At 36.5% G+C, this 15,609-nt stretch overlaps 1 protein-coding gene across 1 annotated transcript in view; it reads left to right on the plus strand.

The window, feature by feature from the left end:
• Positions 1-240: 240 nt before the first annotated feature.
• The window catches only part of PARK7 (Parkinsonism associated deglycase), a 16,977-nt gene continuing 1,608 nt past the window's right edge, over positions 241-15,609 (plus strand). The window contains exons 1-5 of the mRNA XM_053689883.1: positions 241-407; positions 4,251-4,352; positions 8,228-8,287; positions 10,836-10,905; positions 12,191-12,277. Coding sequence (XP_053545858.1) covers positions 318-407; positions 4,251-4,352; positions 8,228-8,287; positions 10,836-10,905; positions 12,191-12,277 — 409 coding nt within the window. The 5' untranslated portion in view covers positions 241-317. The remainder of the gene's footprint in view (positions 408-4,250; positions 4,353-8,227; positions 8,288-10,835; positions 10,906-12,190; positions 12,278-15,609) is intronic.

Below are 15,609 nucleotides of genomic sequence, written 5' to 3' on the forward strand. Positions count from 1 at the left end.
AAATAAAGATATCAAGAGAACAAATAAAAATTAATAGGAGTAAATTAGAAAGTAACTTAAAATGACGTGCTCTCTATCTATAGACTGAAGGGTTTCATATCCCTTTAAATGTACTAATAGAGTGAAGTGTTGAAATACACACAAATGTCCACTAGATGGCGATAAAGAAGCATGTAAGTTGCTAGACCAAATAAGAAGTTTGTCCTCTAAGGTTTTCCGTCCGGTTAATAAAGGGGGTGTGTTGGCTGCTCTTAGTCTCAGTGCATTTGGCTTGTAAGCTGCTGCGTGTGATCTGCTTGTCTGTAAAATAACGCACCATGGCGAGTAAGAGAGCTCTGGTGATCCTGGCTAAAGGTGCTGAAGAGATGGAGACTGTGATTCCCACTGATATCTTGAGAAGGGCAGGAGTGAGTAGTTTTATGTAGGCCAGGTTCAATGTAAATGTAGTTTGCATGATGGGGGTCTTATAACATAAATATGAGATCACGTTTATATTTCATATAAAGAGCCTACATGCTGCACAAACTGTATGCTTTGTGTATTATTTACTTTTGCCTCCCCTACAGAATGCACAATTCCCCTCTTTAATAGTTGCATATTTAGGTACAAGGATTAGAAGAAATTCTGTGCACTTAAAAACCACATCTGAGGATTTTATTTTTTTTGCAAACTCAAACTTGCTTATAAAATGCACTGCTTCTTATCCACCCTGTGACCTTTAAAGGGACATGAAACTCGAAATTTGTATTTCATGATTTAGAAAGAACATGCAATTTTAAACCACTTTCTAATTTACTTCTATTATCTAATTTGCTCCATTCTCTTGATATCCTTCGATGAAAAGCATATCTAGATAGGCTTAACCGTTGGTGATTGGTGGCTGCACACAGGTGCCTCCTGTGATTGGCTCACCCATGTGCACTGCTATTTCTTTAACAAAGATTAGATAATAGAAGTAAATTGGCATGTTGTTTAAAATTGTATGCTCTGTCTGAATCATGAAAGAAAAAAAATGGGTTTAATGTCCCTTTAAGTATTGACTGCACAAACATGCACTTCCTGCCAGCATTACTTGAAACCACTTTTCCTATCCTTTTTGAGAAGGAAAAAAACCCTCAACTTTAGTTTGTGTCTTTCATGTGTAGAAAAGAAAATTTTGCCTGTAAAGGACAAATGTATTTCATACATGTGAAATATCACTTTAAGCATATTCAAGTATGTTATTTGCATTAAAAATGTTGTTTAGTACAGGAGTATACCCTTAAAATATGTAATGTTCTCTTTTTAAAGGGACAGTTTAGTAAAAAAAAATTCTCCCCTTTAATTTGTTCCCAATGATCCACTTTACCTGCTGGAGTGTATTAAATTGTTTACAAGTATTTCCATTACCCTTATATTGGCATTTGAAATAGTTTATTTAGCCTGTGGTATCCCCACCCATTCTGAAAGTTTTTGGCCTCAAGGCCAAGCTGTGTTAACACAGCCAGTAGAAGAAATTACACTCCCAGTGGGTTATAGAAGATATACGTTAAAATGTTAATTTCATTGTTCTCTAAGTATTGGTGATTGGTTTAGAAACAGATATAAGATAAAGAAGCAGGTATATGTACACAATGTGATAAAGTAAAGAGATCTGATTATCCCTACAAGCTCAACCCATTTTTTAGGCTGTGGCTTCAAAACACAAAATCTGATAATTCATATACACAAATAAGCCTTAAAAAAAAAAAAAAAAAAAAAAAAATCTCATACATTTTATACTCTGCAGCTGGTAAAAAAAAGTAATTTGAAACACACTAGGGTAGAAAAACAATTTTATAGTATACTGTCCATTTAAGTACACAAAAAAAACATTCCTTCAAATTTCAGCGTTCTCCTTAGTTGTCTTGTTTTCTCATATTACTGTTTATATGTTTTCCAGCTTTGCATTAAGCACCTCAAACATTTTAATATTAATTATTCCATGGAATATACTTGGACAAAATTATTTCTTGACATATGTACTCCAGTACAGGTAGCCCTCACTTTACGCCGGGGTTAGGTTCCAGAAGGAATGGTTGTAAATCGAAGCCATTGTAAATTGAAACCCAGTTTATAATGCAAGTCAATGGGAAGTGAGGGAGATAGGTTCCAGGCCCCTCTCAAAATTGTCATAAGTAACACCTAATACATTATTTTTAAAGCTTTGAAATTAAGACTTTAAATGCTAAACAGCATTATAAACCTAATAAAATAATCACACAACACAGAATATATAATTAAACTAAGTTAAATGAACAAAAACATTTGCTAAACAGCATTATAAACCTAATAAAATAATCACACAACACAGACTTCACTTGCATTTTTCTGCAAACAGTTCTTGCTATGCATTCCAATATGGACTGATTTATAGACAGGAAGATCTTGTTCCTTTAAAATCTGCTCGATTGCTCAGCTCTGGTTCAACTGATTAATTTCAGCTTGCTTTGCTTTGCTGCAACACAAGCGGACAGCTCCACCTACTGGCTATTCTAATAAATGCACTGCTTTTCAATAGCAGTCACATGACTGCAAAAAAGGTTGTTATTCTGAAACGGTGTAAATTGAACCGTTGTAAAACGAGGGCCACCTGTATAAGTAATCGATTATGTTAAGATTCAGGTATTTTTTTACTTTAAATGCTTTTAAACTCTTTATAATGTGTAACATATTACTGTGTTGGTAATGTACAAACCAATAACCCTTGGCATTCACTTTTCTTTTGCTCCAGTAAAATGTCACTATAGTGTGTACCTTTTTGACCATTGTTTTGTGATTTAAAGGGACACTGAACCCAAATTTCTTTCTTTCATGATTCAGAGAGAGCATGCAATTTTAAGCAAATATCTAAAATACTCCTATTATCAATTTGTTGTCATTCTCTTGCTATCTTTATTTAAAAAGCAAGAATGTAAGTTTAGAAGCCGGCCTATTTTTGGTTCACAACCTAGGTTGTCCTTGCTGATTAGACAGCACCAATAAACAAGTGCTTTCCAGTGTCCAGAACCAAAAATTGGCTGGCTCCTTAGCTTAGATGCCTTCTTTAAATAAAGATAGCAAGAGAACGAAGAATTTTTTTTAATAGGAGTAAAATAGAAAGTTGCTTAAAACTGCATGCTCTATCTGAATCATGAAAGGAAAAAATGTGAGTTTGGTGTCCCTTTAAACACCGTACAATAAAGAATACTCATTAATAGCTTATCAAATGTAGAATGAATGATTCTTGCATATATGTATTAGAAGAAATAGTGATAATCTGCAAATGAATAATAGTTGAAAACAGGGAATTCTACTGCAAACAAACGGCATGTTTATATATTAAAGGGACAGTAAATCTACCAAATGTATAATTCTGCACATTTCATTTTTGCTTTTGTAACTTAAAGGGATATGCAACCCAAACATCTTCTTCTTTTGTGATTTGAAAAGAACATACCAATTTTAAAAAAGATTCCAATTTACTTCTATGATCAAATCCGCTTCATTCCCATGATATTCTGTGTTGAAGAGATACCTAGGTAGGCATCTGGAGCGCTACATGGCAGTAAAAAATGCTGCCATCTAGTGCTCTTGCAAAACTGCTGCCATATAGTGCTTCAGAAATGGGCTGCTCTCTACTTTTCAACAAAAGATACCAGGAAAAATGTATAATAGAAGTAAATTAGAAAGTTGTTTAAAGTTGCATGCTCTATCTGAATCGTGAGGGGGATGGGTTTCATGTCTCTTTAAAGGGATAAAACCACATAGGTAAAGTCTGTAATGTAAGATTCCTTGAATTAATTGAAGCATTAGCTAGAGCATTCAATTTTAAACCAATTTAAAATTTACTTTGATCAAATTGATTTGTTCTCTTGTTATCCTTTTGTTGAAGCATAAACCTAGGTAGGCTGTTAAGAGCTTAGGAGTGTGCATGTTTCATTAGCAGTCTGTGACAGGAGTGTGCAACATTGTATAACACTGCGATAAGCAAAGTAGTAAACACTTGATATCGTGATTTGAAGAAGCAAGAATGTAAGCTTAGGAGCCAACCCATTGTTTTTTTAATTTTTTTTTTTATTCTGCACCTGGGTAGTGCTTGCTGACTGGTGGCAAAATGTATTAAAATGGCTAAATGTGTAATGGAACTTATATTACTGGGTACTACTGTTCCACTCAATTTTCCAATTCCACTATTGTTAAAATGTATGAAACATTATTATTCAATCGTATTTGTATTTTCCTGCTTTCAGGTTAAAGTGACTGTTGCAGGCTTATCAGGAAAAGACCCTGTGCAGTGCAGCAGAGATGTTGTCATATGTCCTGACACCAGCTTAGAAGAAGCTCGGACACAGGTAAAACCACAAGAGAACTTGGGCTGTGCTCGACAAATCCAGGGTGCCATATCGCTAGACAACTGGTCCTGGCATCCAGGTTTGCAAGCCCTGCTCTCTTATCCCCTCAGTACCCTGGCCATATTTTTATATTTTATATAGGTGCAGCATGGGAACTACAAATCTCATTATGTCAGAGCCGTTTTTAGGATGAGGAGAAATATCTGGACTGTTTCTCCATGTAGTGCTGGATTGGATGCCACATACAAAACAGTCTGTCGTGTGGCAGTGAACGGGTTGACAGTCAAGCGCTTGTGCCGACAAGGACCATTGATACTTTGCTGGCATTTGGTTTTTGAGTGTAAATCCTCTCATCGCCACCTACGCTTACAAACCTTAGTAATGCTCTGCCGGCTGCAGCTCAGTTGTAAACCTGCAGATTTTAACGTGGTGGTCTGACTGTAGATTTCTTTAGGGCCTTTACTGCTTTGCCATGGGCATAGACTTAGAGTGTTTATTAGTTTATTTTTTTTGAAGGCATGCAAGTGTTAAATTAATGCTTTGTCACTTAACTAGTAATTAACCTATTGCATGCCACTGAGGTTAACAGGTGCGTGTGTATATATGTAAAACCACTTACTTACAATGATGTTTTATCTCCTAAATTAACAAACTTCTTAACCTGCTCTAGAGTAAATGGGATCATTTGGCTTTAACAGCACTACATAAAACCTGGCTGTTGAATGCTTCTGATGTTTAATGATTTTTATATTGTCAGGGACCAAACATTGACAATTAAAATTAACCACTACTATAACTTTTTTTTTTTTTTTTTTTTTTTTTATTCTGTGTCATTTAATGTGATCAAATTGTGACACTTTTTGCTGTCTGACCTTCAGATCGTCATTTGACCTGCCAGTGCACAGTCTAAATTTAGATAGTCTCCCTGCCAATTTCCTTTCATTTACTGTTTAAAGGTACATTAACCTTCTGACATTTCTACCGTGCATATGAAATGACCATCATACGTGTACAAAAATATGTATATATGAACAAGGTTGTTAAAGCTTTTTATTATGAATCTGAAATTAATAGGAAGTATTGGTAGACAGTGACATGTCCCATAAGAAGGCAAACCCCCACTCAAAAACAGTGGTACATAATTCAATAATTCTTCAGTGCTCTTTTAGATGGGGTTGAGAAAATACAGCCCCCCCCCCCCCCCCAAAAAAAAAAAAAAAATTCTAATGTGTAATGCTGTTGTAGGACACTGTCCTTGTATAGATATCTCTTCTACATAGAGCTGCACTTAAGAAATATATACTGGGGTTTTTTTTTTTTTTTTTTGGTTTTTTTTTCCCTGCACATTACTCTAAATTTTAGTTCTATTTTAGAGAGCAGCTATTCAAGAACTGTACAGTCTTCCTTTAGTTCCAGAATGCAATGCAGACTTAGACATGCCATTTGTACGTAGAATATATAATGGAAGGTTTAACCCTTCATTAACTGGATAACTTCTAAAATGTATGTATGTCCTTGAAGGCTGCCTCTTATCACATGCTGTGTTTTTTTTTTTTTTTTTTTTTTTTTTTTTTTTTAATTTTCACAACAAGAGACTGCTAGTTCATGTGGGCCATATAGATAACACTGTTTAGGCACGGGGAGTTATTTGAGATTTAGCACAACACAGTACTAAATGCAAGTCAATAGATAATAGTCATGTGATCAGCGGGCTGTCAAAAGATGCTTAGATACAAGGTAATCAGAGGTAAAAAGTATATTAATATAACTGTTGGTTATGCAAAACTGGGTAATAAGGGGATTCGTTGTCTTTTTAAAACAATAACAAATCTATTGTAGACTGTCCCTTTAAGCTATATGGATGTGTATCTACTTTGCTCTAAGTACCACTGTGACATAGATACACGTCCTTGTGTTTTTCCTTGCAGTCTCCCCACTGGTAACTAATGCTGTCCCGGCAGGGAGTTCAGAATGAAGTTAGTGACTCATTGGGAACTCCCTACCCACTTCAGGAGCATGTTCAATTGACTCTCTAGGGGTTAACCTCTTACACTATATGGCTTTGTATTTACAATATTCTGCTGTTCTGTCATGTACGTGCTAGAATATTGAGGACCATGCTTGCACATTTTATAGAACTTCTCTGAAAGGGTGGAGTAATGGTTTTTAACTAAAACTAATTATGTTGTGTAATTATGATTTTAGGGTGGAGTGTACGCTCCAAGTTGTTTTTATTAAAGCTATGTATGGCAGAAAGGAAATATTGAAGAAGAAATCTGCACATAGGCTTGTCACTTGGATGCACAATTTTTGCCTGCAGTTACTAGGAGTTTGCTTAAAGGGACATAATACCCATAAATCACTTGGGCGTGATGCAGTATAACTGTAAAAAGCAGACAAATTATCACCTGAGCGTCTTTATGTAAAAAAGGGAAGATATTTTACCTCAAAATTTCTCCTGCCCTTTAAATAGTTATCCTTCAGTTACTGTTAGCTGCTTTTTTTTTTTTGGGGGGGGGGGGGGAGGACCCACCACCACATCGGCTTCATCAGTGCTGAGCTCACGGTAAAGAAAAGTGTCATCTCATGAGATTTTGCAGTAAACTTCTTTAAACTGACTAAGGAAATAAGACCCTGCCAAAGCCACACTCCCTTGCAAGTTCTGGGACTAGCATCTTAACTGGATGCTTAAAGGGACAGTCTACCATATAATTGTTGTTGTTTTAAAAGATAGATAATCCCTTTATTACCCATTCCCCAGTTTTGCACAACCAACACTATTATATAAATACACTTTTTTTTACCTCTTATGTATCTACGAATCTTCTTCCAGCCCCCTGATCACATGACTGTGACTGTTTATTATCTATTGTCTTGCAGTTAGCATTGTTTTGTGCTAAATCTTAAACCCCCTGTGCCTGAACAGTGTTATCTATATGGCCCACGTGTACTTTTAGTTTCTTTGTGTTGAAAAGGAATTTAGAAAGCATGTGATAAGAGGCAGCCCTCAAAGGCTTAGAAATCTGCATATGAGTCTGCCTAGGTTTAGTTTAAACTAAGAATACTAAGAGAAAAAAGCAAATTTGATGATAAAGTAAATTGGAAAGTTGATTAAAATGACATTTCCTATCTGAATAATGAAAGTTTAATTTTGACTAGACTGTCCCTTTTAAAGGGCCAGTCAGGTCAAAATTCAACTTTCATGATTCAGGTAGGGCACACAACTTTTAAACAGCTTTTTAAACATTCACTTTCATTATCTAAATGTGTACAGACTTTTTATATGCATACTTTGAGGCATCAGCTCCTACTGAGCATGTACAAGATTCACAGGATATACGTATATGCATTTTGTGATTTGGCTGTCACATCATACATTCGGAAGGAAAATGTAAACTTGTTTGAATTTCAAACTAAGTGCTTTTGCATTGTCTCTTTATTATGCATTTGATTTTTGTTCTGTGTTTAGTGGTCCTTTTTTAAAGTGTCTTTACAGTGGGATGTGGCTACTGATAACGTAAAGTTAAACCTCTTCCTATAAACTTTTTTTTTTTTTTTTTGTGTTTCTAGTCTGCTTTTTAGATCTGTTGCATCACTTTCAAGTGCTTTAGCATTTGGGTATCTTATCTTAACCTTCTTAAACTGTTTGCCACCTCACAGGGGGTAAAGCTAAAGCACCCCAAACTCTCCAAGGTTATTGACGGGTCCCACAACATCAGTTGGACAGGTTTCCTATCTGGTAACATTGTTCCCCTGCCTGCTAATAAATGGGGCCTATTGTCTCAATCTTAAACTGTAGACCCCTAAATCGTCTGTGCTGAAAGTAACCTTTTTATTCTGTGTCTTATAAATGTATGTATTTTTTGTCTCCACAGGGACCATATGATGTTGTTGTACTTCCTGGAGGAAATCTTGGAGCTCAAAACTTATCAGAGGTAAATTATAATTGTGTGAACATAAAGTGTGTGTGTGTGCCAGAAATTACAGTATTCACTGGTTCTAAATTTAAACATAAGGTTTATACCGTTGGAAAGGTTAGGCGATTACCTTTCCAGCGGTGGGTCTTGGGGTGGTCTGTAGCTGCTTAGATGCCTGAAATACAGGCTTTTAAGCAGTATGCCCCCTTCCCTATACTTGTCATTGTATTTTTTTTTAAATTAAAGTTGCCAGGTGATGTCACCACGCAAAATGTGAAGCTCCGGCGATGCCTGTCACTATACAGGCCCGATCACCAGGGTGGGAGCCCCCAGATCTCTCTCTCTCAAGGTGGGAGAGTGCTAGTGACGGCTCTTAGCCGTCATTAGCACCTGAGTGGGAAACTCTGCAACGGCTCAGATCCATTGTTAGCACTCAAGGGGTTAAAGGTGCACTGAAAAAAAAATAATTTTGTGATTCAGATAGAATATGCAACGTTTTTAATTTACTCATATTAAATGTTTTTCGTTCTCTTGCTATCTTTATTTGAAAAAGGCATCTATGCTAAGGAGCTAGCCAATATTTGGTTCAGACACTAGCAGCACTTGTTTATTGGTGGGTGAATTTATCCACCAATCCGCAAGAACAACCCAGGTTGTTCACCAAAAATGGTCCGGCATCTAACTTACTTTCTTGCTTTTCAAATAAAGATACCAAGAAAATGAAGAAAATTTGATAATAGGAGTAAATTAGAGCATGCAATTATAAGCAACTTTCTATCTGAATCACGAAAGAAAAAATGTGGGTTCAGTGTCCCTTTAAGGGACAGTTAATTTTTTTTTTTTTGTTGTTTCAAAAGATAACGCCTTTACTACCCATTCCTCTGCTTTGCACAGCCAGCATTGTTATATTAATATACATTAAGACCTATAAATCTCTGCTTGTTTCTAAGCCCCCTGCATGCCGCCTCTTATCTAAGTGCATGTTAGCTTTTCACAGCCAGACAATGCTAGTTCATGTGTGCTATATAGATAACATTGTGTTCATTCCAGTGGAGTTATGCAGGAAAAAGCACTAATTGGATAAAATACAAGTTTGTAAATGGCACTGAGATAAGGGGGCAGTCTGCAGAGGCTTAGATACAAGTATATCCGAGGTAAATAGTATATTAAAGTGTTGGTTATGCAAAACTGTGGAATGGGTAATAAAGGGATTATCTAGCTTTTTAAACAATGTTTAAGTGTGTGTATGTTTGTGTACACACACACCTCCATGTGTGTGTATTTCCTAATTATGTATTTTATACAATAACACATAATCAATTCTTCTGTATCATACCCTATAGTCATAGGGTATGTGCTGCATTATAAATCCTGAATGTATGTATTCAGTTTAAGGGGTATTTGGTTTTGTATAGATTTTAATATTGGTTTGATGCCTTTGTATTACATTTTAAGGTAGTGCCCTTTTAAAGGGACATTAAATATGACCATCTCAGTGTTTAAACTCTGTTTGTTCCAATGTACTTTATTTTGTGTGTTCCAATGTACTTTATTTTGTCCCCTTTTCCTGTCATTTACATTCTGAAATTCAGCATTTCTGTTACTGTTAGAAATGGAAGTGCAGAACACTCTAATATTCCACACTGTCCATAATTTGGCCAAAGCATAATAAATAAAAGGTACAACTTGGCAGCCCCATTGCTTTTTTATAGACACTGAAAGTTTACACTTAATATTTAAAATAATGAAACTTTAACATGCAGATTTTTTTTATTTAATTCTCAGACTAATCTTGAAATGCATCATTCAATCATCATTTATTTAGTCTTTAGCCTCCCTTTAAATAGGCCATAACAAAGCTATCACTGAGCCACACTACAGAGAATCCTAATGAAAGGACAGATGTGCTGATTAGAGCTATCTGAGTGATTCTCTCCTCACTGTACTCCTGATTCAGGATCTCATTAGCATGTGGTATGCCAGGAACCTTAAATCTGAGCCTATCATCCAGTTTTATTTCCCCAGCTCAACATATTCTTTAGTTTTTGTTGTTGTTGTGGTGTTTTTTTCGGTATGGTATCGCTAACCAGAAGCTTAGAGCCCGCTCTTCCGTAGAATAGCCAGCTTATGTCACATGCCATTGGAATGTCACAATTCACTAAGCTTTTGCTGAGCTAGCTGCATTTACATTGGTGCATTACAAAAGAAATGCTCTGGCTTAGTGATGCGTTAACGTGCTTTGCTACTCTACTATAAAGTGGGTGGTACTTCTGTTGGATTGTGTTGCACATTTCAAATGAAATAAAAAATAACTAAAAGGATCTGGGCAGCCAGTAATGTGATAACGGGGATTAAAATTAAATGATAGGCTGAGATTTTGGGTCCCGGACTGGGACAGGCCCTTATGGTTTTAAAATGTATTTATTCAATGCAGGCGTTTAAAAGACAAAATTACTTTGGGTTTTTTGTTTGTTTGTTTTTTTTAAATCTACATTTATTAACTCTTTAGTAAATTACTGTTAGAATTATTTCTATAACATGTATTTTTTTTTTCTTTTGTGTTTAGTCTCCTTTAGTTAAGGAGGTGTTGAAGGAGCAAGATTCCAAAAAAGGACTAATAGCAGCTATATGCGCAGGTACTGTACAGTCTTTATTTTTGTCCTAAGAATTTGTATATTTAAATTTTTATATGGGAAAATTATATAAAATGCACATTTTAGTAATATGCTAAAGTATCGGGACAACCCAGTCATTTCGTTATATTCAGAAGCAAAAATGTTGCAGTTTGTGTGTCCCCCCCCCCCCCCCTCACTTGTGATTAGCGTTCAGCTGGTGATCTTAAACAGTACGGCCTACAGACTGCATTTTATTTAAAATTAACAAACAAAACACAGCTGATATAGGACTAATTGTTCCCCTTCTGTGGATTAGTCGACTCCATTTGATATTTATAAGAGATGCTCTTTCCTTATGTATGTACCAAATGATGAGTCTACTAGTGCATTTAAAGTGAATGTCAATTTTGATGCTAAAGTGCCTGGTTTTTAAAAATGTGATTAAAAACAGTGACACTTTAATTCATCAAAATTTACATTTCACTTGTGTTGTGAAAAAAAAACATACCTTTTTAATCTTCACAGCAGCTCCAGCTTCCTCCGGTCATTGGAAGCCATTTCTGACGTCAGAAATGATGGATAGGTCATCCTTCAATCACAGATCAGTGTCTGATTCAACGCCGTGATTGGAGGAAGCCGGATTCCTCATTTTAGACCTAGGAAGAGGCTTTGCAACGGGCAGAGGAAGCTGGAGCTGCTGTGAAGATTAAAAGGTAAGTATTTTTTTCTCAATAGGAGTGAAATGTAAATTTTGATGAATTAAAGTGCACCTGTTAATCAAATTTTTAAAAACCAGGTTAGCACACGCAAAAACTTTTTTTTATTTTCAACTTGTAATAAGTGCGCAAAATACTTACTCTTTAGCAGAGTTAACGCTCTACACTTGTAATATAGCCCTATATGAGTAATGAATGTGGTACTGCTTAATTTATAAACCTTAGCAAGAAGTAAAGTAAAAAGTTCCGGGTGCATGCAACCATTCATATTAAGTCTTGTGCAAAACCGCTTCTAATTTGGATTCAATCAGGGTTTCTTCCTGAAATGTATAGTCTGCTTCCTAGGAAGCGATCTAGTCAAATTTGCTTTCATGATTCAGATACGGCATGTAATTTTAAAAACAACTTTAGTTTACTTTTATCACATTTGCTTTGTTCTTTTGGTATTCTTTGTGTTAATTATGCAAAACTGGTGAATGTGTAATAAAGGGATTATCTATCTTTATAAAGAATACAAGTTCTTGAGTAGACTGTCCCTTTAAATAATTTTGGATATTTTGACTGCATCATGAGTCTTGTCTGTATTGTAGGACCCACTGCTCTGCTGGCACATGGAATAGGTTTCGGAAGAAATGTTACAACCCATCCTCTGGCAAAAGATAAAATGATGAATGGAGGTAATAAACTGTTTTATTACATGCATATGCACATATTTCCACTATGCAGATGTTACACACTTTATACACCAAAAATGGGTGAGAGCTTAAACCTGGTACATTCCAATAAAATGAATATTTATATTCTAGTCTACACCAATATACTGGTACGTGAATAGATTTGAGTAGTAATGTGTTTTTAAAGGGACATAGAGCTCAAAATGTGTTCTATATCAATGAATATATTTCCCTTTTTTTGAAATGCACTTGGCTTACTAAAAAAATTGTGATATATATATATATATATATATAATATATATATATAATATATATATAATATATATATAATATATATATAATATATATATAATATATATATAATATATATAATCGTGCTTTTCTCCCTGTGAGACTCAATGCACTTTACAAATATATCAACCTAAAAGTTAGGAGTTTCTGAAGGTCAGATAAGCGGACTGAATGCCTGATGGAAGAGGTGGGTCTTTAGCTTTTTTTAAAGAAGTCTGTAAGGACAGTGCCTCTGTGCACGGTAAAGAGTTCCAGAAAGTAGGGGCAGCGTGGCCGAATGCTCTGGAGCCTGAGTTTGTCCTTATTCTGACCTAAGTGAATGGGATGGGATGTAGGGTGACAGGAGCTCTTTCAGGTACTGTGGGCCTTGGTTGTTTAAGGCTTTGAAGGTCAGCAGGCAAATTTTAAAATATGTTCGCCATTTAATTGGAAGTCCATGCAGGGAGTGGAGAACAGGTGTTATGTGGCAGGAGCGAGTTTGATTGGTCAGTCTGGCTGCTGCGTTTTGTACCGTCTGAAGGCGGTGGACTTCTTTTTTTTTTTGGGGGGAGGCCCAAGTAACGTGCATTGCAGTAATCTAGCCTAGAGGAAACAAATGCATGGATTAATGTTGGCATATCATCTGGTGGAATTAAGTGTTGTATCCTGGCTATGTTTTTCAGATGAAAGTAGGCAGATTATTAGAGGAAATCTGCTGTTTAAAAGATAATCCAGCGTCAATCAGCACACAGAGGTTTTGTACCTTTGCTGAACTAACAAGTTTAGAGCCTCCAAGCTCAAGGCAAGTGGGTGTGATCGTAAGATATTTTTGATGCCCAGGGTCCCCTCACCAAGAGTAACTGTTTTGTCCGGGTTCACTTTGAGACAGCTAGCATTCATACATTCTATGAGGTCTGTTAAGCAACGGTTTATGCGGCATGCTGGGTCTGTAGTATCTGGAGCAAAGGAGAAGTAGAGTTGTGTGTCATCAGCGTAACAATGATACCTTAGGCCATGTCAGTTAATGATGTCCCTCAGTGGTAGTAAGTAAATTGCAAATAGCTTGGGAGACAGGATGCATCCTTGTGGAACTCTGCAGGCCAGTTCTGTCGGTGCTGAGCTTGATCCAGATATTACTCTGATCTACCAGCGAGGAAAGATTTAAACCAGTTAAGGACTGTGCTTCCTAGAACAGATGTGCTGCAAGCGCTCTATTAGAATCCTATGGTCAATGGTGTCAAATGCAGCTGAGAGATCCAGGAGGATTAGAATGGAGTAATCACCTTTTGTCTCTTGCCATGAGATCATTTAGCACTCAGACTAGCGCAGTTTCAGTGCTGTGGCGGCATCTGAAGCCTGACTGGAAAGGATTGAATATGTTCAGGCGTGATAGATGGGCTTCCAGTTGAGTTGCCACTACTTTTTCAAATATTTTCCCCAGAAATGGGAAGTTAGATACTGGTCTGTCATTAGTCATGCAGTCTGGGTCTAATAAGTTTCTTTATGAGTGGAAGTTTCCTGTTTTTAGTGAACACTGCACTATTTTTGTGAGGGCTGGGGCGAGTGTTTCAATGCATCCAGATATGAGCTAAGTTGGAGCAGGGTTTAAGTCACACATAGTATGGTGTTTTTTAACTCCTTTTTATATCCACATTTGTAAAAGTGGACCATAAATTGGGGCAATCTGGCATTCCATTGTAGTGGTTCTGGTGTGTAACGGTTTGGCCTGCTGTGATAGCAGTTCGGATTGAGGAAATCTTGGCTCTGAAGAAGTTCGCAAATGCTTTATTTATACTGAGAAAAGTTGGTGGAGCTAAGCATGCATGCTAGTTTGCAGAGCCTTTCTACTGTGCGACACTGTTGCCTGGGTCTATTGTGGGTGAGTGCAATTTCCTGTGATAAAAATTGATTTTTTATTTTTATTTTTTTTTATCTTGGATTGATATTTATTCAGATGTTTGGTAAAAGTGGCTTTATCCTCTGGATCATGTGTTCTGTGCCACTTTCTCTCGAGTTTTCATTTCTCTGATGGAGCTATCAAACCACGGTGCATTGTTGTGGGTTTTGACAGTGCGTATGCAAGTTGGTGCAATGCTTTCTAGGGTGTCTCATGGTTTTGTAGAGTCGGACTAAGGAGCTGGGGTCTTCGCATGTGCCCATTAGTTCACTTAGAGCCATATGTGATTCTACATCCAGTAGTGTCACCCCTTTTTTAATGAGCAGTGTTTGACCAGGTTCTGAGGCTGGTGTCTGGTTGATTGTAATACAATGGAGAAGTGAATGGAGTGGTGGACTGACCAAGTAACTGGGTTTAGTTACTGGTGACACTTCTAGTCCAGACTGGAACACTAGATTAAGTGTGTGTGACATTTTCTCTGGATGGGAGTGGTGACTATTTGTGTGAAGCAGAGTATACTCATCAAGCGAGATCCTGGCCAAGCAGGGATTGGGTGTTGTCAATCCAAGTATTGAAGGGGTTTTAAAACCAATGTGTTTTAGTAAAATAGATTTTTAGTTTTTCTTGTGTTTAGAAATGAAATCTGAGCATTGCTAAATAGATGATCAAATCCAAAACCCAATTTGTGTTGTCGTCGTCCCTTGTTTGTGGTGTTCAGCTGAAGGTATCTTTCTGGTAGTAAGATGGTCCAGTGGGAGTATATTTCCATCCGTTGAGTATCTCAGTTTAGTAATGCCATCTGTTAAATTTTAATGAGTCTAGTTGTGCGTTATGTGGAGTCGATACTGGTCCTTGAAATAATTTAGTTTTGAATGTAAGGAGGTTAAAATTGATATAGATATACACTCACATGCCCAAAAAAACCCCGCCCCCCCCAAAAAAAAAATAATCATAACCATCATTTCACAAGGTTTTGCACATTTAGTAGCTTTTTTTTTTTTTTATTTTTTTATTTTTTTTTATTTTAGATGCATCCCTTTAATCCAGTGGAATCCATGTACTTGCTTTGGTCAACTAGGGAGTGCTATAAATGAGCTGGTGCCGTTGAGCTTGTTGCAGGCTCAAGTAATTTTCAACATATTAAAGGGACAGTAGACACTATTATAAA

The sequence above is a fragment of the Bombina bombina genome, chromosome 8 (genome assembly GCF_027579735.1).
Source record: "Bombina bombina isolate aBomBom1 chromosome 8, aBomBom1.pri, whole genome shotgun sequence".
NCBI classification, from domain to species: Eukaryota; Metazoa; Chordata; class Amphibia; order Anura; family Bombinatoridae; genus Bombina; species Bombina bombina.